The 25,572-nt window shown below is 54.2% G+C and overlaps 2 protein-coding genes across 4 annotated transcripts in view; one reads left to right on the forward strand and one right to left on the reverse strand.

The window, feature by feature from the left end:
• Positions 1-3,289: 3,289 nt before the first annotated feature.
• REXO4 (REX4 homolog, 3'-5' exonuclease) lies at positions 3,290-13,948 on the forward strand. Its single transcript, XM_077149077.1, has 8 exons — positions 3,290-3,749; positions 4,974-5,317; positions 7,355-7,492; positions 7,772-7,965; positions 9,493-9,581; positions 11,682-11,756; positions 12,159-12,233; positions 12,843-13,948. The coding sequence occupies exons 1-8, from the start codon at positions 3,525-3,527 to the stop codon at positions 12,954-12,956; spliced, it is 1,254 nt and encodes a 417-aa protein (XP_077005192.1). The 5' UTR covers positions 3,290-3,524; the 3' UTR covers positions 12,957-13,948.
• A 205-nt stretch (positions 13,949-14,153) lies between these two features.
• Positions 14,154-25,572, reverse strand: part of STKLD1 (serine/threonine kinase like domain containing 1) — a 29,788-nt gene continuing 18,369 nt past the window's right edge. For all 3 annotated transcript variants that reach the window (XM_077149074.1, XM_077149075.1, XM_077149076.1), the window contains 10 exons: positions 22,745-22,881; positions 21,321-21,404; positions 19,508-19,624; positions 18,592-18,732; positions 17,646-17,774; positions 16,938-17,066; positions 16,714-16,842; positions 15,089-15,229; positions 14,614-14,693; positions 14,154-14,444 (listed from right to left, as the gene is read on the reverse strand). In XM_077149074.1, coding sequence (XP_077005189.1) covers positions 14,292-14,444; positions 14,614-14,693; positions 15,089-15,229; positions 16,714-16,842; positions 16,938-17,066; positions 17,646-17,774; positions 18,592-18,732; positions 19,508-19,624; positions 21,321-21,404; positions 22,745-22,881 — 1,240 coding nt within the window. In that variant the 3' untranslated portion in view covers positions 14,154-14,291. The remainder of the gene's footprint in view (positions 14,445-14,613; positions 14,694-15,088; positions 15,230-16,713; positions 16,843-16,937; positions 17,067-17,645; positions 17,775-18,591; positions 18,733-19,507; positions 19,625-21,320; positions 21,405-22,744; positions 22,882-25,572) is intronic.

The following is a 25,572-nucleotide window of genomic DNA, read 5'->3' on the forward strand; positions in this document are numbered from 1 at the left end:
CCCGCTGGGCATCCTTTGGGTCTGTCTGAATACCCCTCTCTTTCCTCTTATCAAGATGCCAGTCATTAGAGGATTACATTAGGATTCACCTGAATCCCACATGATCATCTTAACCTGATGACATGTGCAAAGACCTTATTTCCAAACAAGGTCACACTCACAGGCACCAGAGGTTAGGACTTAAACATGTTCTTTTGGGGGACACAATTTAATCCATTACAGTCTGTAATAATCTTGTGGCCATATGCAGCCACCACCTGTGGTGTCAACATTTTGGCAGTTCTGGAGGTGGTTTGCTTTCCCTCCTCGGGCTCCATGATGGCACATATTCCCGGCTCTTTTCCTGCTGCACTGGCTATTCCTTCTCCTCCTCGGCCCCTGCCCTTCTCTCTTTGGTATACGTACTCTCTCCCTAGGTGAACCAACCCAGGTTAGTGGTTTTCATCCCCACTCTATATGGATGACTTGGATTATATCTCCAGCACTGACCTCCACACACAGGTCAAAAAACATAGGTTCAACTGCTGATTTGACATATCTGTGCACTGATAAATGTTCAAACTTAACTTGTCAGAAAGGAACTCATGGCTCCACACCCACACTGCACCACCTGCTCCTTCTTCGATCATTTATTGAGCTGATAAATGGCCACACCCAGTTGCTCAGACCAAAATGTAGGAGCCACGTTGTCCCATCCCCCTCTCACTCCCTGCCAACTCTGCCTCCACCACACAGGTCAAATCTGTCTATGCTCTCTTTTCACAGCTCATGAGTGTTAGCTGTGGAATTATCCTGCTCAGATCTTCCTTCAAGAAAGAACTTGGCTTTCAAGTGAGAAAAGTTGCAGACAGCCAATGGCCTCCAGCAGCAGCACCCACTCCATCCGCTCCACAATTTAGGCTAAGAGCACTCTCTTCCTTAAAGTCACTGGCCAACTCTCTCTCTCAGCCAACACAACAAGCAAACTCACCACCCTCCCCCTGTCTACATGGGACATGACTCCCAGGAGTGTGGACCTTCCTGGCAACATGGGACAGAAATCCTAGAATGAGTTAAGACTCAGGATCAAGGGATTGAGAAAAACCTTCTCGACCAAAAGGGGGAAGAGTGAAATGAGACAGAGCGTCAATGGCTGAGAGATTCCAAACAGAGTAGAGAAGTTATCCTGGAGGTATTCTTACACATTAAGTACATATCACCTTGTTATTCAAGATGTAACAGAGAGGCTGGAGGGAACTGCCTGAAAGTGTAGAGCTGTGTCCCAGTAGCCATGTTTCTTGAGGATGATATAGCTTTCACAATGTGACTGTGTGATTGTGAAAACCTTGTGTCTGATGCTCCTTTTATCCACCTTGTCAACAGACGAGTAGAACATATGGAATAAAAATAAATAATAGGGGAAACAAATGTGAAAATAAATTTAGTTTGAAATGCTAGTGATCAATGAAAGGGAGGGGTAAGGGGTATGATATGTACATATATATATTTTTGTTTTCATTTTATTTTTTTCTGTTGTCTTTATTTCTTTTTCTGAATTGATGCAAATGTTCTAAGAAATGATCATGATGATGAATATGCAACTATGTGATGATATTGTGAATTACTGATTATATATGTAGAATGGAATGATCAAAATAGGAATGTTTGTGTTTAATTGGTGTCTTTTTTTGTATTAAAAAAATAATAAATAAATAAATAAAATTAAAAAGCCACTGGCCAAGGACTGAACACAAAGGGGCTGCTAGGTTCCGACAACTCTAACCTTAACCCTAACCCACTTCTGCCCATGGGGAGATTCCTGTATTAGGCAGTCTTGGCTCCAGAGCTCTCCATTGGGTTGGCCGGTACTCAGTCAGATCTGCACTGCAGTCTGAGAACCCCCCTTGCTTATTCCAGCTTCTTTCCCATTTCCCTTTCTCAGGCAGCAGATCTGCATCATTATCTGAAAGGCTTCCCCTGCCCTCTGGCATCTTCCCATTTACCTTTCACAGCCCGTAATAAATGCTTTGCAGTCCTTGTTCCATCCCTGCAATTGCTTCCTGGAGACCTAATCCAAGCCACACCATCTCTGGCACGGCCACCTGTAATCATCTCCTAAATGGTCTCCCTACTTTCTTCCTCACTTCCCTCCCGCATCCCATTCCTCCTACAGAAGCCGAAATGACCTTTTAAACACTTGTATCATGACCCTCTCACGCTTAAAATCATTGACGGCTTCCTTCACCATTAAACAAAAACATCCAAACTCTTTTCTGCAGCCCACGAGGCTCCACAACGGTGGCCTGGCCCCTGCACACCCCTCTGGCTGTACCTGCACTCCTCCACTCCCTCCCTTCTGCCAGCAGAGCTTAACCACACCAGCTTTCTCTCCATCCCTCCCACACGACCGACTCATTCCCACCTATGCCAGTACTTAGCTGTCTGCTCCATCCTCGGATCTCCGCGTTCGGGTTTCAGCTCAATGTGTCCTCAAGGAGGCCTTCCCTCCTGCCTCCGTCCAAGTGCCCCTCCACCGGAAAAACACAGGACACCCAATTAAACGTGAATTTCAGATAAACAAGTAAAATTTTTAGCACAATTATGCTCCAAAAATCGCAGATATCTATGGCATGGGACATCGTCCCACGGCCAAAACTGTGGTTTTTCTGAGGCTCATAGACAGCTGGGCGCCCCACACCGGCAGCCTTGCCCCGGGTCTAGGTCCACCACGAAACGGCATGTTCGCCGCCTTCACTGGCGTCACCTCCATCCAAAGGGAGCTCGTCCACTCGTCCGCCCATTTCTCGTCGGCGTCTGCAGCCCCTTCGCCCACTCGGACGTCGACGTCGGGGCCCTCGGGGCCAGGCCGGGGCCCAGCCCGCAGCCCGCGCTTCACCACCCCCTTCGCCGCTCTCTGGGGTGCTGCCGGCCGTCCTCCGCAGCCCTGGGTCGCGAAGGCAAACGCGCTCGCGGGGGCCAAAGCGGACTCCCGCCCGTCGGGGCCGCAGCACGCCCCTCTCGCCCCGAAGCCGAGGGTCCGGGGACACGCGCCGCCAGGCCCCCCTTCCACGCTCGGCCGGCGGGCTACACCGACCAGGCTCCCAGCCGCGCTTCTCTCCCCACTCCCGGCTCGATGCAGGATCCCGGGAGCCCCCAAACCCGACCCTCGACCGCCCACCCTGCGGTGCTCTCTGGGGAACGCCCTATTCCCGTGCGGGCCAACGCGGAACCGGAGGCGGCAGCCCAGTTTCCAGCCGGCGGGAAAGGGGGAAGCACTTCCGGAGCCTGGCGCGCGCATGCGCGGAGCGCTTACGGCGGCCTGTCCGGGACCCGGAGCTCGGGTTCCTGCCCAGTGACAGCCGGGTTGGTCTGCAGAAACGTGCTTTCGGCGGGGATAGGCCGGCTCCGGGGCCGTCTCTGTTTTGGCTGAGGACACGTCGCGGCCGGGAGACTAAAGAGAGGGAATACGCTTTCCGGGGGCGCGCGGGGGGCGGCCGGACGCCGCCGTTCAGTGTCGGGCCCCCGGGACCTTGGGTAGTGCCGGGATGGCGAAGGCGAAGGCCCCGACTTCCAATCGCGCCCCGAGCAGCCCCGAGGCGAAACCAGAGAGTGTCAAGAAGCGAAATCGAAAGAAAAACAAGAGGAAAAAATTCTGGAAAAAAAAAGCACAAGAAGTCAGCAAGAAGCCGGAAAACGAGTCCAGAGTGGTCGCGGTGCGACCTCCAAAGGCACCAGAAGACTTTTCTCAAAATTGGAAAGCGCTGCAAGAGGTAGGACTTGAGAGGGCCCTGCCAGAGCCAGTGGCGAGGACAAGGGAAGCTCATTTCCCCCGGGGCTCGCTGTTCAGTCACGCAGCACACACTAGAAAGGGAAAGACTGGTGTGGGCCCAAAGTCACACGTTCTGAAATGGGTTGATGCTTTTTGCTGCTGCGCATTGTTGACTTTCAGAGTCTCCTCTGCAGTTTTCTGGAGTCCACTGTGGGGCCTCTGAGTGAGAGAGAGAAAGTAGAGAACCTCCTGAGCCTCTTAACACCCGGCACGCTGTCCTAAGGGCAGTGGTTTGTAGGGGTTTTCCTACCCCGACACAGAGGACTAGATCATGTTCAAACAGAGTTGAATTCCCCTGGGGAATCCCGGGGTTCTGCGTAATGTCTTGAACACTAGCTGTAATACTACCTCTTTCTCCCAAGAAGGTACATCAGAATTCAGTGCATGAGAGGGATGTGTGCTTAGGGGAAATCTTGAATTCCTTGTGAGAGTATGTAAGTCCTTTAGTTCTCTAGATATTATGGACACAGGTAAGTGGAACTCAGCTTACCCTCTCTCAGCTGGTTGCTCCACAGCAGGGTCTTCACTGGTTGAGAACTGCCATGTGGGGACGTGAGCATGGAGAGGTAGATGGGCTCAGAGACCTTGGATCCCCTCTTGGGATGAGGCAGAACCAAGACTGCTGGGATTCTTCAGCCATCTCCAGTTTGACAAGAGCTGTTCCTCTTCCTGGGACCCTCACAACAGCAAACCAAAAAGTTTGTAAAGAAGCTGGTTGCTGTATGCCAACATATTGACACCCAGTCATTTCTGACTTAGAAATAACTTATGCGATAAGTTAAATACATTTTTTAGAAAATGGTATCAGGTTGCCTAATGTTTCTGCAGGCTCAGAGCAAATTGGTCTGCAGTGTCCAGTGATCGACAGGTACTTCAGGGTGGTGTATTGGCCTAAACAAGGGAGCGAATGTCAGCTTATGCAAGGCAGTGGAATAAGCAGGGGAACAGCATTCACAAGAATGCTGTGTTATGGGCAAGAATGAGAAGGGGCTTTCCCAACCCACCTGAAAATATATTTCAGGGATGGTGGTAGGAAGTTTACATAGATGTGATTGATGTGTGGTTGTATCTATTAGAGACACATACACATAAATTTTTTTAATCTTCTATGCTTACTTACTTTCCAAATTAAAAAATGGCATTCATTTTATTTTTGATCCCTTAGTTGCTGAAACAAAAACCACAAACCCCAGAAAAGCTTCCTGTTACCCCTCAGATGGGCTCCAAAAAGCAGCCCAAAATTAACTGGCAAAACAGAAAGGAAGTCTCAGGTGAAGATGAAACACAGCCAGGGCCCACAGCAAAACCAGACCGCAGGGCCCCCAGGAACTCCACACCTTCTGGAGTTCTGACAGACACGAAGAGGCCAGCACTTCCTGCAGAGGCCATCAGAGTAGAGCACAAGGAGGAGGCAACCAGGAAAAAGGCAAATGGAGCCATTTCTGTGAAGCGAGTGCTTATCAAACATAAGCGGAAAGCCAAGGAGGCAGCTGCAACCCCGCCAACAGAGTAAGTATTTGGAGTTTCTTTCCCCAGTGGTACCCGTGGCCTCCTCTGCAGCCAGAATCAGCTCTCAGGGCCACAGCCTGGCCCCTGTCACCCCTCACCCCTGAGAACAGTTACAGCGACATCACACCCTGAGGCCGGTACCCCTGCAGACTTGCCATCGCCTTACCTGACGGTATTTGCTTTCACTTTGGTTGTAATCTGCTGTTACTTGTTCTCCCCTAGCATGCGGACATCACGGAAGCAGGGCTGTCTCGTGCTCAGCCCTGTGTCTTCAGGTTCCGGCACAAGCACAGCACTTAGTAGGCACAGTAGATCTGTGGGGTGAATGAATGCCAGAGCCGGAGAGACACGAGATGGACACCAGGTCTTATTCCTTGTGGGTTGGCTGGTTTGGAACAAGTGAGGGAAGCCCCCCAAGCCTCGTGCAGCCATCTGCGGGCAGTGGGAAGGGGTAGAGGGTGGGCATGGGGTACTGGCCCATATGATTGTCCCTCACGCAAGGAGGACCAGGAGCCGGCGGTGTCTCACCTGAAGGTGGCACCTTGGCAGGTCAGAGGCAGGCTCCACATTACCTGGGTGTTCAGGATACGGTGTGAAGGTCAAAGGAATGAATCATCTGAGTGTCCAGCAGATGCCGTTGTGCTAGGACCACATCTGGGACTGGAGCCATTGGCAGGACAAGCCTGGCCCTGGCCTGAGCTTCTGGTGATAAGCTGAAATCATCTTGGGAGCCATGTGTCTGTGTTCACTGTGCACTTGGTGCAGAGATGCTTACGGGGGGTGCTGGCAGGGGCAGCACATCTCAGTGGGTGGGGCTTGGGAAGAGTTTTTCTCAGGGAATGGCCTTTCAGCCAAGCCCAAAGGATGAATTCACCAGTGACATGCTTCTGTTGTTGTGTGGGCATCCAAGCATGGAGGCCTGACATGGAAACACCACCTGTCAACCTTAGGAGTTCTGCGCTTTCCATTTGATGGTTGTTTTAGTTTGCTAGCTGCTGGAATGCAATATACCAGAAACGGAATGGCTTTTACAAAGGGGAATTTAATGAGTTGCTAGTTTACAGTTCTAAGGCCGAGAAAATGTCCCAATTAAAACAAGTCTAAAGAAATGTCCAATCAAAGGCATCCATGGAGAGATACCTTGGTTCAAGAAGGCCGATGAAGTTCAGGGTTTCTCTCTCAAGTGAGAAGGCACATGGCGAACACAGTCAGGGCTTCTCTCTCAGCTGGAAGGGCACGTGGCGAACACGGCGTCATCTGCTAGCTTTCTCTCCTGGCTTCCTGTTTCATGAAGCTCCCCGGGAGGCGTTTTCCTTCTTTATCTCCAAAGGTCTCTGGCTGGTGGACTCTCTGCTTTGTAGTGTTGCTCTCTCTGAATCTCTCTGAATCTCTCATTCTCCAAAATGTTTCCTCTTTTATAGGACTTCAGAAACTAATCAAGGCCCACTCAAATGGGTGGAGACATGTTATCCCCTAATCCAGTTTAACAACCATTCTTAACTAAATCACATCAACCAGGGAGATGATCTCATTACAGTTTCAAGTATACAGTATTGAATAGGGATTATTCTACCTTTAAGAAATGAGATTTATATTAAAACATGGCTTTTCTTAGGGGGCATACTTCCTTTCAAACCAGCACAATGGTCTTGGTGTTTGTCTGCGTTTCCTGTTCGGTAATGAACATAAACCTTTCGTAGTTAAGAGGGAAATGTTGGCAGTCATTGTATCTTGGGGGGAGAGTTACACATTTCTATTTTATATTCTTTGTATTTGTCTGAATTTCTAGAATCTGCAGTAATGAACCTATTATTTTGTGATTAAAGAAAACAGTATCTGTTTGATGAAAGCAAAGTGCCAAGATGATCCAGACAGCAAGACCAGCTGGGGCAGTGGCTTTGCCGCTCGGACCCTGGTCACTGGAGGCGCAGACCCCAGGCCATATGCCGTCTGCCTGTCAGTGCCTGCAGAACCGGCTTCCAGGAGGCAGCTTGAGGGTGCTTTGGTGACCAATGTGTCCCTGTCTTTGCCTTACAGAGAGGACATCTGGTTTGATGACGTTGATCCGGCGGACATTGAAGCTGCCATAGGCCCTGAAGCAGCCAAGATAGCAAGAAGAAAACTGGGTCAGAGTGAAAGTAGCTTCTCCTTAGTGAAGGAGCACGCCTTCAGTGGGTGCGTTGGCCCCTGGAGGAGCCCTGGGTGCTGGGAGGGTTAGCCTTAGGGAGATGAGAGCCTCAAGAAAGAAGTGCTGCCCGTTCCTCCAGCTGAGTTGGCCCTGCCCAGAGTGCTCTGATGATGTCCGTGACCGTGTGCATATGCCACAATGGCGGTTGGTGGTTCCGGGCAGAGAGTGTTTCTGTGCGGAGGCTGTTGCCCTTGGATCCCTTGGGTCTGACTGGGAATGCGGGGCTCGTTGTGCTTATTGAGCTGGAGCTTCTGCTCTCCCTACAGCCTGACAACGGCTGTGGCCATGGACTGCGAGATGGTGGGCGTTGGCCCCAAAGGGGAGGACAGCATCGTCGCCCGCGTGTCCTTGGTGAACCAGTTTGGGAAGCGTGTTTATGACAAGTACGTCAAGCCGACAGAGCCAGTGACTGACTATAGGACGGCAGTGAGTGGGATACGGCCAGAGAACCTCAAGCAGGGTATGGAATTTACAGCTAATAAGCAAAGAAGCGACGGTGGCTCAGTGGCAGAATTCTCGCCTGCCATGCCGGGGACCTGGGTTCGATTCCCGGTGCCTGCCCATCCAAAATATAAAAGCACAGAAGGGAAACCGAGTAACTGTGTCAGCCTTTCTCCCTCTCATCCCCTTTTCTGTTCAGCGGGAACGCTGGCACTTTTTATCTCCTGTTACCTCTGCATCTGAGATACAGGGCAGGGAGTGCTGTTGGGAGGTGGGATAGGTTATAGGGTCTGGTAGGCCCTTGTAAGGACTTTGGCTTTTAATTCATGCGAGAGGGGAGGGTTGTGAGCAGAGTCTGGCTGCAGTATCCGGAACAGAACATAGCGGACAGGAGGGTAGAAACAAGAAGGCTGGATCTGGTGGCGACTTGGGGTAGTGGCAGTGGAAGGATAAGGGTGTGTCCGGGGGCTTGCACGACTAGGACTTGTGAGGTGGGTTGCAAGACAAGAGTGGGACCCAGATAGATCCTGGAGAACCTTTTGGGGCCAAGACTGCTGCTCTGGGCCCCCTGTCTGTCTGATTCTGGATCACATGCTTGTGTTCTCCACACCTCTTCACGTTCTTTTTCTGCATACTGCCTTTCTCTCCTTTTTTTTCTTTTAATTGTGCATCACCTGGTACACTCAGTCCATTAAGGTGCCCTGACACTTAGCACCTCTCAGTCCCAATTCTGGATCTGTGGCAGGGAGGCTGTGGTCCTGCTTGGGTCAGGGGCCACGTTTGGTCCAGTCACCCTTGGCCAGGGTGGGTGGAGGAGGGTGGTGCAAACATGGTTGCTGGGGCCTTTCCTTGTGCAGGGGTGAGGAGGGAGTTCTCACAAGTGGGGTGCAGGTGGGGTTGCCTCACAGGGTGTCTGCTCAGAAAGCACACAGATTGCTGCCTTCTGAGCTGGGGTCTGAGCAGGGCCTTACACACTGTCATGGCCAAGACCAGCTTTGTTTCTGATCAGAAAGACAAAATGCAAGGCCTAGTTTTTATCATTAGATCCGACAGCCACAATTACCCTGTTAGATGGCAAGAAGGGTTTCTTACAGCTTGCTTACCATTTGTCCAGTCCCCTCATGGGCTGTGCAGGTGGTCTGCAGGCCGTGGACTGGCTGGCAGTGCTCCAGAGCACCATCCCTACCCAAGGCTGCCTTCTTCCCACCAGAGGCAGAGAGCCACGCCAACATGCCCCACAGCAGTGTCCCCAGAAGCCCTCCCTGAGGGCCAGCATGGGACTGAGCCCCTTCTCCCTGAGTAAGACCTCAGCAAAAGGTCCTACTCATAATGGGTCCACACCCACAGGAGTAGCCTCAAGTATGGGCATTGTCCTGGGCTTGGCCGGGTCTCACCTCCAGGCCAGAATCCCAGCCCGACCTGTCAGGGGCCGGAGGTGGGAAAGGGCCCCACCGGGCAGGTTGTAGTCTTCTGGAATGCTTACCCCACCATCACCACCCAGTGGTTTACCTGTTACCAAAAACCACTTCTTTGATGTGATTTCCAGGAGAAGAATTTGAAGTTGTTCAGAAGGAAGTTGCAGAACTTCTGAAGGGCCGAATTCTTGTTGGACACGCACTGCACAATGATTTGAAGGTACAGCAGGTGGAAGCCTTGGGCCTCCTGGGGACGCGGGGCTGGCGGCTCCTGAGTGCACGGTACACTGCGTTTTGCTGCATGGGCATTGGTGTGGGGTTGTTTATGTTATTTTGGAATTTATGCCTGTTTTGAGTTTTCTCGGATGCTCAAACAAATACCATGAAAGAGGTCAGCTTAAACAATGGGAATTTATTAGCTTGCAGTTTTGAGGTGAGGAGAAAGTCATCAGGTTTTGGCATGTTGGGACTGGCAGCCAACAGGCTTTGGTCCTTAGCTTGTCACCTGGCAAAGCACATGGTGCCCTCTCCTGGTCTCTCCCTTTTCTGGGTTCCATTTCAGCTTCTTGCTTCCTGTGGCTTTTCTCTCTCTCATGTCTGAATCTGTTCTGCTTATAAAGGACTCCAGAAATAGGATAAAACCCTTCCTGATTGGGTTGGGTCACACACAGCTTAACCGAAATGACCTCAGCAAAAGGTCCTCCTCATAGTGGGTCCACCCGCAGGAGCAGATGAGGTTTGAGAACAGGTTGTCTGGTGTATTTGCAGCCCTACGCTGGGAACGCCCTAGAGAACTATCAGATGCCGCAGAGGAGAAAGCCGAGGCTCGGGGATGTTTGAAGGGGCTTGCCAGATATCAGCCTGGTAGGGCTGGGGTGCAGGCCCAGATCTAGGGCCAGGCCCCTCACTGCCATACTGACGCACACCAGCTTGCTGCTCTCCAGCTCTCACCCCGCCAGGCAGTTTTCAGGACAGGTCTCTCTGAAAACTGTCCTGAGGTTGCTAGGTGAGCTGTTAAAAATGATTGTCATCTCTCATTGCCTGTATGTGTTGCACTAAGTCAAAATGGGAACAAGTTGCTGCTGCCTAGTTGATGACTGTCCGTCTCCTGCCTCCCCCGTGTCATGGGGGTGTTTTTATTAACATGGCCCTCACTGTAGGACTTCATCTCAAGGTGGTGAGAGAAATTTCTTACAAAAACTCAGAGTCCCTGTAAGACATCACTGTTGCAGTATTTTATTTTTTTTCTAGGTCCTATTTCTTGATCACCCAAAAAAGAACATTCGGGACACACAGAAGTACAAGAACACACACGGTTAAGCTGTGTGTGACCCAACCCAATCAGGAAGGGTTTTATCCTATTTCTGGAGTCCTTTATAAGCAGAACTGATTCAGACATGAGAGAGAGAAAAGCCACAGGAAGCAAGAAGCTGAAATGGAACCCAGAAAAGGGAGAGACCAGGAGAGGGCACCATGTGCTTTGCCAGGTGACAAGCTAAGGACCAAAGCCTGTGCATCTCTGAGGCCCAGGGACCCTTGTCTGGAAACACTTCCCCAGGTTCTTTGCACGCGGAGGCTCAGCTTGTCTCCCTCCTCACCTGACAACTGACTTTGGCTGGTTGGCAGGTGGTGGAGTAGGGATGGTCTTGCACTTGAGTGTCCTGGCCCTCCTCATTCCTCAAGCCTCAGCTCCTTCTGGGCATCTCTGCTGTGGGCAGAGCTGACCACAGTTCTGATGGGAGCCCTTGGGCAGGCAGCATGGAGACTAGCTCAGGCTATGGTGCCACATGTCATAGTTTGCAGACTGTGTTCCGTGGAACCCTGGGGTCCACAGAGACCTTCAGGGACCTCTAGCTGTTGATTCTAATGTCTTTTAAAAATACATTTTTAACCTTTAAGAACTAATAAAAAAATAACCACACACTCAGATACATTAAATCACAAATATCAACACTTGAAGGCCACCACCTCCCCTTGGACATCCCCCCAACTCTGGCTCTATCTGTAAACTTGTGCAAACTTGCTTTTCTGAAAGACTTCATAGGTCTCTCTGAAAACTGTCCTGAGGTTGCTAGGTGAGCTGTTAAAAATGATTGTCATCTCTCATTGCCTGTATGTGTTGCACTAAGTCAAAATGGGAACAAGTTGCTGCTGCCTAGTTAATGACTGTCCGTCTCCTGCCTCCCCCGTGTCATGGGGGTGTTTTTATTAACATGGCCCTCACTGTAGGACTTCATCTCAAGGTGGTGAGAGAAATTTCTTACAAAAACTCAGAGTCCCTGTAAGACATCACTGTTGCAGTATTTTATTTTTTTTCTAGGTCCTGTTTCTTGATCACCCAAAAAAGAACATTCGGGACACACAGAAGTACAAGCCTTTCAAGAGACAAGTAAAGGTGCTTAGATGTGACTCAGCACGTTGTACTCTGTCCTGTTAGTTCACCTGGCTGTGGTTCTGGTCCCTGGTAGCTGACGTATTGGCTAGAGGGTTTTATGTTTTTTCTTTTAAACCTTTCAATCTAAAAGGACTCTTAAAAGGCAAAGTAGGTTTCTGCTCATTGCAAACCTTAAGATTAGTGTAGCTGAGGGCAAGCGGTTGCCAATCTCTGCCCCCGAACAAGCTCCCTTCCAGGTTCCACTGGCCTGTCGTGGCTGGTGGTTGCAGCCCCATGTGCTGCCGGTGCCTCCATTGAAAGGCAGCCAAGGTCCCTGGTGTCGAGGCTCAGTGGCCAGTTCTTTCTGAGCTGTGGCTGAAGGCACCTTACCGAGCACAGCTGAACTGTCCCCTCTCTTTCCAGAGTGGAAGGCCGTCTCTGAAGCTGCTTTCTGAGAAGATCCTCGGGATCACGGTGCAGGAGTCGGAACATTGCTCGGTGAGCATGTCCTTGGGGGGATGGTCTTCAGGGCTTGGGGCCGTCCCTGACCTTGTTCCAAGACACCTTGTCACCTGACTGCACACACAGGTGTTGGGGGAGGCAGCTGGGCCTTGGCAGCCTTGGTTTTTTGATCTATAAAACCAAGTTTTCTTGGTTTCTGATCTATAAAAAAGGAAATGGCAAATGAACTCACCAAATATTGACAAAACATTACACAGAGCTATAAGGTCGTAATTATTTGGTGAAAAAAATCACCGGTCTAAATTGAAGGCCCCCAGCAGCCTGCTTGGTGCCCCTCTGTGCTCAGTGAAGAGTAGCTTGTGTTGCGAACCTCAGAGGGTAACTTGTCCCCTCCCTCGTTTGGTTTCCATACCCTTTCCGGTTAAGTGGGGGGGCCTGAGGCCCAGAGTTGCTATGAGGATCAGTCGGTTGGCTGACAGCTCCCCACATTGTTCTCCCTCTCTGCGAGTACACATCACAGCGAGTACACCTCACAGCGCCATGCCTGGCATCGGACTCAGTAATTGTGGATGGAGTTGGGTCTGTGTGTGTGGCCAGGCTGTGCTACCTGTGGGAACAGCCATCGTGTTGTTCTGTGTCGTCTAGATTCAAGATGCCCAGGTAGCAATGAGACTTTACGTAATGGTGAAGAAAGAGTGGGAGAGTGCTGCCAGAGACTCAGGCCCAACAGCAACCGTGCCAGCTGATGACAGCATGTGACCCATGCCACCCCTGGGCTCCACCGCCACCATCCTGAGGCAGCACCTCATTCCAGAGGCAGCAGCTCCCAACCACAGGGCCACTGGTATCTCCCTACCCAAGAGATGGTCTCCAAGTCAGCTAAGACCTACCCGTACTCTCTTGAGTGTGATGGTGGCAGGGTGGAAGGGCCAGAGCTAGGGGTTGCTCAGGGCTTCTTTCCCTGGGCACAGCCAGGGGGAGGGGGCCTGGCTGCTCTCCAGGCTACGACCTTCAAAGCGAGGATGATGAGCTGGGGAGAGATGGGCCTGCAGCATGCTGTTGCTGCCACCCTGGCTGAAGGGTTCAGGGGGTGGTGCACCCAGGTAGCTGTCTGCCAACCGTGTCCCAAGGGCAGAAGGCACCTACCGGCTTCTGTGCCTACCTCTCCTGAGGCAACTTTTTCCTCCACTGTCATGGGCAACATAAAGAACTCTGCCGGGACTTGATGGGACCTCAGACCAGGGGCTGCAGTTAGCCGCCTGAGAAGTGACTTGCCATCAGTTGCCTCCACCAGGCAGCTTTCTGACTCCCCTTTGGAATTCAAAAGAGCCTTCCTGAGGATGGATATTCCTCCCCCCTCCCCAGTTTAAACACCTACCCATCTGAGTTGGCCATGGTTGGCTGGCAGATCAGAGCCCGGTCAGGGTGCCACTGTGAGGATGTGGAGGGGTCAGGGTGATGGGAGTGTCCGGGGCCCGCAAGCACAGTGATAGCTGTTCTAGAGCTGGGTGCCTTGCCCTTGGCGAAGATAAGACGTGCTGACCGCGGAATGGCCACATTCTTCAAGCACGCCATGGCCTGAGCTGGCCCAGGTGGGATGCTTTCTCGGCATCGGCGTCAAGAGCAGCAGCAGCCCTTGCTGATGGTGGGAATGAAGCCCGAGTCTTTGCAGGGCCAGGGGATAGCTATGTAGAAAGGTCCAAATGCCCAAGGATAGTATTTAAAATAAATGAAGATGTTTACTTTTTAAATGGAGCTTGCAGATTCTGAAGCTCAACTTCCCCCGTTTGAAGCTCAACTTCCCCCGTTCGAAGGCCCGCAAAGCCCGCTGTACCTATTTCCACCACCAGCTTCGGCCAAGGGTGAGATTTGTGGGAAGACTGCGTACAGAGGTCCAACATTGGCTAGCCATGTTGCACCCTGTCCTGTCCCCAGGGACTGACTCGGGAAAGCCAGAACAAGCACTGCGGTGTCTTTATTAGCACTCTGTAAGAAGGCCCCAAGTGCACACACTGTCCCCATCAAGTAACCCAGCTCTCTCCTCCACCGCCACTCAGCAGCAGTGCTGGGAGAGGAGGGTTGGGTGCTTCAGCCCTAACTGGGGAGGGGAGGTGTGCTCTGTGGTGGTGCCTTTGCTGTGTCCGCTTCTTTGCCATCCAAGCAGAGAGACAGGCTGTTCTCGGGGGAGCTGGGTGGCAGGGCCTCCTCCAGCCTCAGCAGCACCTTTTCAGCGTAGGAAACCAGCTCCTGAGGAGAGGGCAAGCAGGTCAGCGTTTCCCCAGACAGGACCCCTCACCTTCAGGTGTGCAGGTGGAATCAGGGTCCTGCATGCTCGGGACCCTGGGCCCAGCGCCACCCAGGTCCAGTCGGAAGATGGTGTGTGCATCAGCACACGTGGGTCCTGCGCTGCACTCACCAGACTGGAGGAGAAGCGCCCCCTGATCTCCTGGGCCAGGGACCTGATGTCTTCGGACAGGAGCTCAGGCAGGATCTCCCCTGGGGGCAGGACAGGAGGCTGTGGGTGGCCAGCAGCATCTACCCGGCAGGAAGCTTCCCCAGCTCCCAGCCCAAGGAGAAACCCTGAAGGGCCTGGGAAAAAGCTCGGCATGGTGGCCCCGTGAGAGGCAGGCATCTCTGAGACAGCCCATAGGGCTGGCCTGGGGTGCAGGACCCTGGTGTCACTCTCAACAGGGACAGCGCCTGGCACATGGCAGGTCTTCAGGGGCCAGCCTAGTGGGACAGGATGGCTCAGGGCGGGGGCTCCCACCAGCAGAGACCTGAGACCTCCGCCCTCTGGCATGGGGTTCTGGCCTTAGGCAGTGCCACAGCCCCTGGAGCAAGCCCCTAGACCACAGGCTTCGGGGTGGGGTGGCGAGGTGCCGGGTTCTCACCATAGGAAGCCAGGTGGGCCAGCAACATGCAGACATTCTCCACCACCTCAGGGTCATCCTGGTGGCGGCAGTAGGTCTCCTTAATGAGCATCAGTCCACTGCCGCCCTCCTCCTGCATCACCACCTGAAAGGCTGCCAGCTCTGGGGGTGGGCAGAGGGCAAGTGGGGTACATTAGGAGTCTAGGTTTACACCCTGGTGGGCCACTTCCCAGCCGGCCCGAGCCAGCTGTGGCCTGAGCTCCAGCACTGTCCTCCAGGAAGTAGAGTGAGCATTGGCTGCCAAGGGCTGCAGAGAACCCAGGGTGCTAGGCGTGGCAGGGGCTGCCGCCAAGGGGGTCATCTTTCCCTGTTGCCTCCAAGGCTGCTCCCTGAGGCCTGGGCTTCTCCCCTTCGGTTGTAAAACAAAACCAATAGTGATTTGCCACCCGTTTCCCACATCAGGAGGGACACTCCACCTCCCTTGCCCCAGGCACTGCTCCTGTGAGCAGTGGCCTGAGCCTGGGCACGCCTGGTCTCTAGAACTACCCCCAGGCCTGCCTGCGGACAAGGGGCTGGGGCCAGTCAGGATAGTCAGGCCTTGGCCACTGGGGTGGGGAGGGGTGGTGGGAAGGGTCTGTGGGCAGTTTCTCCGCCTCACGCGCCTGCTATGACTTCCCAGGCACAGGCTGTGCTTACAGCTCCCAAGTTCTGTGGAGATGTTCCCTCGCCAGACCCTTGTTCTGAGATCCCAGGCTGCACAAGCTGGTCCTGTTCCTTTGTCCTCAGGGCCTCAGCCTCCCCTCTGATCCCTCAAGGGAGTGAGCCTGCTGACTCCTGGCACAGAGGAAAGTCGGTCCCTGACGCTCTGCAGAGCCTCCCAGAGCTGAAGGTTTCCCCACTCACCTCAGGGCCCAGCCCAGCCTGCCCATCCTAGAGCCCTCAGTTGGCACTGAATGGCAGAGGGGCTGAGCCATTCCCCATGCAGGGGCTGCTGGGGGCTGGGGTGGGGTGCAGTGGGTGGGATGAGGTAGGATCCCGTTCCGGCCTGGACTCAAGAGTCCCCCATCAGCTTGAGGAACCCAGGAGGCTCTGAAGACAAGCTGGCATATGCCATGATAGGGTAAGAGGCAGGGGGCAGAGGGGAGCTGGGACAGCTGGGAACAGGCCTGGACCCCAGCGTGCTCAGGAGGGATGTGCAGAGCAGAGGTCCTTGACCTTGGGTGGGCACCTCCACCCACCGCACTCCAGGCCTCAAGTGTCCTCTGTGACGCTCGGGTGCCCTGAATGGGGTCACAATGGGGGGTCTTGGCCCAGGGCCCGGCAGCACGTCTGAGGCAGAGGAAACGGGGACAAACCTGTTCCTTAGCCGTCAGAGCTGCTTTAATAAGTTAGGGTCTAACTGTGTGGTGGAAAACTGCAGCCCTGATGTGAGTTTGTGGACAGGGAAAAACATCCGCAGTACAGCATGAAGCAAAGGAGAACTTGATCAAAACTGTGCATAGGTCTCTCTTTCTGGATGCTGGGACAATGACTGCTTCCCCTTCTTTTCTCTTCACCCTTGCTGGGACAATGACTGCTTCCCCTTCTTTTCTCTTCACCCTTGTGACTGTGTGTGGTTTGCGTGTGACCAGTGGTCCCTTGCTCACCTGACCTCTTGGCAAGGCTGGCCAGGCCCCGGTAGGCGTTGTTCACCAGCAGGACCCTGTCCTGGCACAGCCGGACGCTGTGGAGGAGCAGCGCCGTCACCCGCTCCAGCTCGCCCTCCTTGATGCAGCCTGTGGGGTCAGCGTAGCCGGTCACCACATGGCCACCGTAGGCTCGTGCAGACCCTATCCCACACAGCCCCTCTCTGGAGGCCCTGGTCACTCACCCTGGAGGGACAGCAGCCAGTAGACTGCACAGCCGGCTTCGGCCATCTCTGTATCCGTGGGGTAGGTTGTCAGCACCTGGGCGAGGAGGGCTGGTGCATTCTCCAAGGGGGTCTTGTCCACCAAGACAGCTGGAACCAGGGGCCAGGGTGGAGGGGAGGGCACTGAACACTGCGTCCCCCACCACGAACACCTCACCTCCTCACAAGGACAAAGTCAGAAGGCTGTGAGAAGCAGCTGTCCTCAGAGATGGGAAGCAGGGCTTTCCCCCACTGCCCGTGCATCTTGGGAGGAAAAGGATGGTCAGCCTGCAAGAGGCGTGGGGACTCGGCACTTGGGAGTAGGCAAGGCTTTCCTGAGCTTCCCTGGCCCTCCTTGGTTTGGGAGTTCTCTCCGTGGGCCAGAATGCCCTCCAGGGCATGGGAGAGGCAAGACACGGCCTGGAGGCCACTGTACCTTCCAGTGCCAAGCCTGGCTCTGAAGCCAGTGGGGGCCAGGATGGGCAGGAGGCATCGGGGGACCTGTCCAGGGTCTGCCCGAGCAGGCGCCCAGGCCCAGCACCCCTCCTGCACACCTGCTGCTTCCAAGTTACAGTCTCAGAAGGTCCTGGCAGCTGTGGCTAGTCCAGAAGCATCTCAGGGACGGGGTATGGGGGCCCCTGAGGATGAGGGAGGATCTGGGGGTGCCTGCCTCCGCAGGGAGGCCCTCACCATCCACTAGCAGGGCCCAAAGGAGGCCAAGGCCACTGAGGCAGATGTCCCTGTGTGCCAGGCAGCTGTCCAGGTGCTCCAGGATGTGCTTGAACAGCCCGGCTCTCTGCAGCTCCTCCGCCACCGGTTCTGTGGGGCAGGCCCAGGATGAGGACTCAGAAGGCCTCCTCCAGGAAGCCCTCCCTGCTCTGCTGTCCTTCCCACTGCAGTCCTGTCTCCCCAGCCCTGCTGGGGGCCCCAAAACCTAAGAATGTGGTCCTGACCCTTGATCAAGGGGCCATCTCCTGGGCCCCACTTCCCAGACTTTCCCATCTCTTGGCTGGTCTGGACCCAGCCCCACTGTAGAGTCCCATCCACACCAAGCAGGCTATGCCTTCCTGGAGGAGACACAACTGTGGGCATCCCCAGCAGGACAGGCCAATGTCCAGTTTGCTGGTGGCTCTGTACCTATCATACCTATTAGTAATTCCCCTTTCATTCCCAAAAGCCAGCCCGGGACTTCAGGTGTTTCCCTGAGCCGGCTGGGGAGAGCAGGGTTGTGGGAGGGTTGAGTGATGCCAGGCGATAACAGACACTCAGCCACACACAGGGAACCCTGGGCCATGGCCCCGCCTCCATGCCACCCCTGGCCACCACCTGCCCAGCCGGCCTCGGGACCCAGTGCGCCACAGGGTGGAGAGGAGCCAACTCTGGCTGCACCCCATCCAGAAGGCGCCAAGAGGTCCCCACGTGATGGGCTTCCTCGGGAAGACCTGGTGGCTGGCACTCGGCCTGAGCGCTGTCCATTTGGGGAGGAATGAATGACAAGGCAGAGAAGGGAAGTGGGTGGCTTCAGGTGCCGTCTCAGGAAGAGGCCCAACTCCTGTGCCAACAAGTAACTGGGATCCCAGTCCTCCACCCTCCCAGCCCCACGTTCTGAGTTCCTGCCTGGGACAGGGCGACCCACCCTGGCCCGCGATGATGGTGAGCAAGCTGTAGACCAAGATGATCAGCTCCTCTGAGTCGGGGTGGCTCCGCGTGATGCTCAGTAGGTCGGCGACCATGGCGCTGTCCCATGGTACCTGTGCATCCAGGCTGTGCACTAGCGCTGCCCGGGGAGAAGCACCTGTCACCCCGCCATGCCCAGGCCTGCACCCTCACTCTTGGGCGGCAGCGACCCCCTGGATGGGAAGAAAGCCGCGTCCACCTTGCTCCCCCAGCTTGCTGTCTGCCCAGGTCAGTCCCCACTGAACACTGAGAGCCGGGGCCACTTCCAAAGGCCTGCCAGGGCGAGGCTGCCTGGCCCCATGGCGTTACACTGAGCTGAGCATTTAACGTGCTTCTTGGAAAACATGACTTGAAAATTAAGGTTTAAATGTGAAAACTAGAAAGATAAACATACGTGCGTGCCTTTGGCTCAAAAACCAAAGCTATTCGAGCCTTCCTTCACCATTCAAAAGGCTCCAGCTCCTTGCCAGGTGGCAAGCATGCAGCTACCTCTTCCTCCAAGCTCCAGCACGGGGGCACAACCCACCCCTCCTCCAGGGTCAGTCTGAGGACCACTGAGGCCCCGTTTTGTCAAGAGGAGAAAAGGACAGCTGGGGAAAACCACCGGGGAGAGTGAGGGGTTTTCACAGCAGACATTGGGGGTACCCAGGTCTCTGGACTCCTGGCCTCTGCTCTGCCCTCCCGGCATCCCCAGGTGGGCTGGGGGGAGGAGGCTGCTGAGCAGAGTACGGCTGTCCAAAGGGTCAGCAGCCATGGTGGGCACTGCTGTGGGCAGCGAGCTGGGGTCCCTGGGTTTAGTTGATACGGCAGGTGGGCTGGGGCCCCGGGCTAGTCCTGCTGTGTCAGGGACCCTCCGTCCTGGCGTGGTGCCCTGCCTTGGCCCAGGACGCGCAGCAGCAGGGAGCAGGCACACAGCTGCATGTCGAGAATCCTCTTGTGCTGCTTCATGATGCTGACCACCTCCTCCACCAGCTCCAGTGGCCAGGGCAGACCTGGGCAAGGTGGGGCGGCACAAGTGAGATGCGGCTGGGAGTGCCAGTGGGCAGGTATGCCCCAGACCAGGGGCCACCAGCATCACTGGGAGTCAGCACAGGACCCTGGAGAGTTGGATGGCCACTGACATGTTTATCAAGGGCTTATGGAGTGCCCACAGGGGGCATCTTACCGCTACTTCCCAGGGCTTTGTGAGGGACCCTTCTTGCTACTACCCGCATTCCACAGGGGAGGAAACCGCGGGCCAGAGAGCTGAGAGAACCTGCTCTGGAGGAACGCCTGGGCCCTGAGCACCAGCGGTGATCTCTGGGTTCCGGCCCATCCCCGCTGTGCCAGGCTTGGTGCATGTGTGCCAAAGGGGTAAGAGGCAGTGGGAAGGTAGCTCAGTCCTGTCCCAGCTGCCCCTTTCCCCACTGCTACTTCCCCTCTCCCAGCCTGAGTTTCCTCACCTGAGGATTGCAGATAATAGTTCCTCCATGGCAGGGTTGTGGGGAGAATGAGAAAGATCAAAACTCTGGCACAAGAGGGCTGAGCCACAGCAAACCCCTCTCCAAGGGGTGGGGAAGGGGCCCAGCAGCCGCCCTCAGCTTTCCCAGGAAGGCACCATCTCCTTTCCAATTGACCCCATCCTGGACATGGTTCAGCTCTAGAAGGGATCAAGGGGAAGGCGGGGAGTGGGGGAAGACAGATGGCCAACAAGAGGTCTCTCCTGCCCCACAAGAGGCTGGGCTGGGCCCCTATAATATCTAATGCCTGGCCACTGGGTCAGGCCCCGGACCTCACCGAATTCTCAGTACATCTTAATACGTGTTTCACAGTGGATGAAGAGAGGGAGGGATGGGTGGATGATGGACAGAGGCAGATGGGTGGAAGAAGAGATGGAGGGATGAACAGATGAATGAATGGAAGGATAAAGGGGCAAATGGGTGATGGAGGGACACATAGATGGTGAATGACTCAAAGGACAGATGGAAGGGTGGACAGATGAATGGATGGTCAGAAGGATGGACAGATGGGTGATGGATAGATGGATAGGTGACAGACAGATGGAAGGAATGGGGGGGGATGAGTGAATAAATGCAATCATCAGGACAGTGAGACCGAGATTGACGGGAGAGATTTTATGCAACCATGATTTGGCAAAATTAAGAAGCTTAATACTCATTGATAGGAGGTGCTGAGGAAGGAGCCCCTCCTGTGCACCCTTGGAGAGGGGGTTAATTTGGGGTATCCATGGGAGGCGATTAAAGTAGTCACCCCTCAGAACACCCAGGCACGTGCAAGTTTGTGGCCATGCTTGAGGACTGGAAGGAGCTGCTCACAAACACTTGTGCAAATGCACAAACACCCAGCATGGGATGGTCATCACAGCACTGTGTCACCGTGGAAAATGGTGGGGACACAAGGGGTGCCTTGTTATGTCCACTAAAGTCAAGGGGGCCCCAGGGACACCCTTAGGACCCTGGCCACCCACACCTCCCCTCCTCCACTTGCATGGGAAAAGCTCCGTGCTGCCTACTGGACAAGCAGGTGGGAAACACATGGGAGCCTTATGGGAAGGACAAGAGGCCTCGAGAGGTATAAGAAAGTGCCAGCTGGGAGAGCTGGGGACCAGCCACAGCTCCCCCAAGGCCTTGGCCACAGGGTCTGTCCAGGGGAAGAGCTGGGGAGGGGAACGGGATGGGGTTTCGGTACCCAGCTCGTCTTCAGGCATTGTCAAGAGCCGCTTCAGGGCCCTGAGTTGGACCTCGGGTCTGCTGGAGAAATTCTGCAAGACCTCTGCAAGGGACACAGGGAAGCATGAGAAGGTGAGTCAGGGTGCAGGGGTTCCAGCTTAGGGTGCCCACTACTGCTCAAGAGCCACGTGCCCAGGCCACAAGGCAGGCGTGGAACAGTCCCACTTGTCAGGTGAAGCGAGGAACCCAAGCCTGGGTGCCGCCAGCCTGCCCTGGAGCCGTGGTGGGCCCTGCTGCTTGATGCCAGGCCCCTGGATTCTTGCCACTTCCCCCTGCCCGGCAGTTTCTTTGAGTCACAGCAAACTTGCCCCCACCCCATGCCACCCAGCCCAAAACCATCTGTGATGGTTCCTACGGCTCATTCAGGGACTCCTCCACCCCCTAACCACGACGGCACCGCCAGCACCTCCCTAGCAGGCCTCCCCAAGCAGTAGTTCCCTAAATCCTCACAGCAGCCCGTGAAGTAGGTCCCACTGGGATCCCTGCTTGCCAAATAAGGAAAGGGAGGCCCAGAAGCAACTTGCTTAAGGCCACCCGGTGGTTAGTGATGGGCTTGCATCTGACCCATCTCCAAAGCCTATGTGACTGTGGAGTCAGAGAAACTGATTAGGTGGGGCCTCTTGGGGACTCTCCTTCCCTGGATTGGGGGAGACAGACGGCAGGGGGCCCATGTCAGAGTAGCCTAGGGGGAGCCACGGACAGAGGGGAGGGACAGAGCTGCCCATCCACATGGGACCCCGAGGCCCAGGGCAGGGCATGGAGCTGAGCTTGAATGTGAAGGTGGTTCTAGAGCCACTGTGTGCTCAGGTCCTTGGGCCTGGCTGCTGTCCACCAGCCATGGACCCTGGCCTGGGACACATGGTAGAGGCTAGCGCCAGGCACCCAGGGTGCTGAGAGGGGGCAAGCCCCCCATCCACAGAGGGGGCCAGCGTGAGTTGAAGTGCAGCCAGAGTCCCTGTGCCCTGTCATCCCTCTGCAGGGACCCCCACCTGCCAGTCCAGATAACCCCTCACCCATCTCCAGGCCCAGTGCCATTCCAGGTATGTAGGGAGAAAGCTGGACCCTTGCGAGCCAGGGTGTAGAAGCAAGAAGGCATGGGGTCCTGGGGAGCCTGGGGCCAATGATCCGCCATGGTAGCTGTGAGAGGGCTTGTGAAGTAGAGAGGGAGGAGCTAGGCTGTGGGGATGAGTGCTGGGGTGGAGGTAACTGGTTGCTATTGAGGGTATTGCAGTTGGGGCAGGGTCAGTGACCTGAGCAAAGCAGTGCTCAGGCAGGACGGGGAGAGCCAGCTGCCAGGCCTGCAAGCTAGCAACTGACCCACTGGAGTGGAAGCAATGGAAAGTAAAGGCCATGGTGGCCCCCACTTCGGGTGTCCAACGTCACCTAAGACACTTGCGATGCTGCCCGCCAGCAGCATGTCGGCCAGGTGGGTGGGCAGCGGCTGCCTGTGCACATCCAAGGTCATGGCCACGCTCGAGGACTTGAAGGAGCTGCTCACAAAGGCGAAGTGGATCGCATCCCTGGGAGAGAAGCAGAGGGAGGTGGAGGCAGCCCTTCCCAGCATTCGCCCTGCCTTGGGGCCGCCTCGCGGAGTGCAGGTGGGAGGTGTTTGGTAGGTGTATCTGGAAGCCACCAGAGCTCAGGTGTATCTGGAAGCCACCCGGCCACCTGGCCTCCAGGAACCTCTTCCCAGGAAGCCCCTGGGCCCTGCCTGGGCACTTTTGCCTTTGGGGGTCGGGGGAGAGGCCCCTCCTCTGCGAAAACACATGAAAGATTTATCTTACGGAGTTCTGTCTGACGTTGGAGGGTGAGAAGCAAGGTGGCGGCTAAGTGACGTGGGGATTTTAGTTCATCCTCCAGAGCAGCGAGTAAATAGCCAGAAACAGTACAGAACAACTTCTGAGGCCACATCAGTGACTGGACGCACAGCATGCCCCAGTCTGGACCAGCTGGACCAGCTGCAGTCCCGCCCAGAACCATGAGTCCCACAAGCCACGGCGGCCGGCGCCCTCCCTCACAGGCTGGTTCCCAGAGGGGAAAGGAAAGGGACTTTACTCGAAGCAGGGGCTGAGCACAACCAAGCTCCAATTGTGGAATTAATTAACAAAATCTCACTACTAAAAACAGGCCCCCAGCTCAGATAAACCTGGAATCAGAGATAAATTACTAAGAGTTTTTGCCTCAGCAGAGAGGGGATGGGGCTAACTGAAAACAAAAAATTAAGAAAGAGGCTTTTGAGTTGGACAGCACAAAATACGTGAAGAGGGCTCCTAAAAACAAGGGACACATAAAGCCTGGAAATTCGTAGGGCCACATACCAAATTAAGCTCTTGATGGACAAAACCTGAGGAGCAAGGGTCCTGTTTTTTTTTTTTTTGCTTTTTGCTTTGTCTCTACTACTCAACAGCTCACTAGATACAACTGCAAACCTTTTTAGCCTCAGGCACTGCCCCAGGCCAGGGTGGAATTAAGCTTGTCTGAGAGACAAAGTAACTAGTCAGGTGAAAGGAATTAAATTGCTAAAGCTATACCTTCCCCAGAGAAAGGTGGGGCCCAGCTTAGGTGCAATCCGGTCCTCACGGAACTCAGGCCTCAGGGACTGGAGCACTGAAGCAATTACCGCCAGCCTCCACCCTCACCCATTCCAACCCCAACCCCGGCAGGGACGGTCTGCTGAAGCTAAAGCCACCGCCCCACTGTACAGTGGTGGGAAGTCCGGGTGGACAGCGCCCCACGCTGGACGGGATGGGAAGAGCAGCCTGGAGGCTTCCGGGGAAGTGGCCGCCCGCTGGGCCTCACCCTCAGGGACAACCGGTGCAGCTGGCAGGAGGCCAGTCCAGTCTGGGGAAACCTGGCTGGGGTCTGTAATATCTGAGGAGATCCTCCTCAAAAACACAAAACAAACAAAAACTCCAAATAGGCAGGGCAAGAAGCGGAAAAACAAAAAGTGAAAAATTCTGAAGTGTAAAAGAACGGTTAGAGAACAAGCTGTTCCAACCCCAACCCCGGCAGGGACACTCTGCTGATCAAATCAGAACAAAGCTGTTCTCTATCCAGCAAGACAATTCTAGGTAAAAGAGTGGAAACAACCCCCAGAATAAGCTAATTAAGGAAATTAAATGCCTAGACACCAGCAAAAATAACGAGCCGTACTAGGACAATTGAAGATATGGCCCAGTCAAAGCAACAAACCAACAATTCAAATGAGATACAGGAGTTGAAACAACTAATTCAGGATGTTCGAACAGACATGAAAAATCTCATCAAAAATGAAACCAGGGTGGGCCACGGTGGCTCAGCAGGCAGAGTTCTCACCTGCCATGCTGGAGACTCAGGTTTGGTTCCCAGTGCCTGCCCATGCAAAAACAAATAATAAATCAACAAGTTGAGGGAGGATATAAAGAAGGCACTGGGTGAACAAAAAGAAGAAATTGAAAGTTTGAAAAAACAAATTATAGAACGTATGGGAATGAAAGGCACAGTAGAAAAAATGAAGAAAAAACGATTGAAATTCAGAGGTCTCACACTAAAAAATGTTTATTTGGTACAAAATTCATATTTTGACTAGTGCATTTCCTAATATAACTTATGTAGATAGCTTGATTGAACACCATAAGTACTTGGAATCTTGGGTAGGACATGAGATTTTGTTGGTTTGTCCAGAGTGGTGCCCCAATGAATCCCAGAGTGATTCAACCAGTGAGTGGAAAAGTATTTGCAGAGTCCCCTTCGGGGAATGGTGAGAATGGGGAGAAATTCAACTTCCCCAAGTTGAATTCTTGATATTCTCACAAGCAGTGTGGACAACCAAAGCTATAGGCTGAGCCCCCAGTCTTGGGGTTTGTTCATATGAAACATAACCCCACAAAGGAGTGTGGACCTTCCTGGCAACGTGGGACAGAAATCCTAGAATGAGCTGAGACTCAGCATCAAGAGATTGAGAAAAACTTCTCGACCAAAAGGGGGAAGAGGGAAATGAGACAAAATAAAGTGTCAATGGCTGAGAGATTCCAAACAGAGTCGAGAGGTTATCCTGGAGGTTATTCTTATGCATTAAGTAGATATCACCTTGTTATTCAAGATGTAGTGGAGAGGCTGGAGGGAACTGCCTGAAAATGTGGAGCTGTGTTCCAGTAGCCATGTTTCTTGATAAATTTAGTTTGGAATGCTAGTGATCAATGAAAGCAAGGGGTAAGGGGTATGGTATGTAT

The sequence above is a fragment of the Tamandua tetradactyla genome, chromosome 2, assembly GCF_023851605.1.
Source record: "Tamandua tetradactyla isolate mTamTet1 chromosome 2, mTamTet1.pri, whole genome shotgun sequence".
NCBI classification, from domain to species: domain Eukaryota; kingdom Metazoa; phylum Chordata; class Mammalia; order Pilosa; family Myrmecophagidae; genus Tamandua; species Tamandua tetradactyla.

What these genes read in the sequence shown, in the direction of transcription:
- REXO4 (XM_077149077.1), top strand. Translation starts at nt 3,525, where the DNA reads ATGGCGAAGGCGAAGGCCCCGACTTCCAATCGCGCCCCGAGCAGCCCC. An exon ending in GCTGCAACCCCGCCAACAGA is followed by an intron (nt 5,318 to 7,354) that starts GTAAGTATTTGG and finishes TTTGCCTTACAG; the next exon opens with AGAGGACATCTGGTTTGATG. An exon ending in AGGAGTCGGAACATTGCTCG is followed by an intron (nt 12,234 to 12,842) that starts GTGAGCATGTCC and finishes TGTGTCGTCTAG; the next exon opens with ATTCAAGATGCCCAGGTAGC.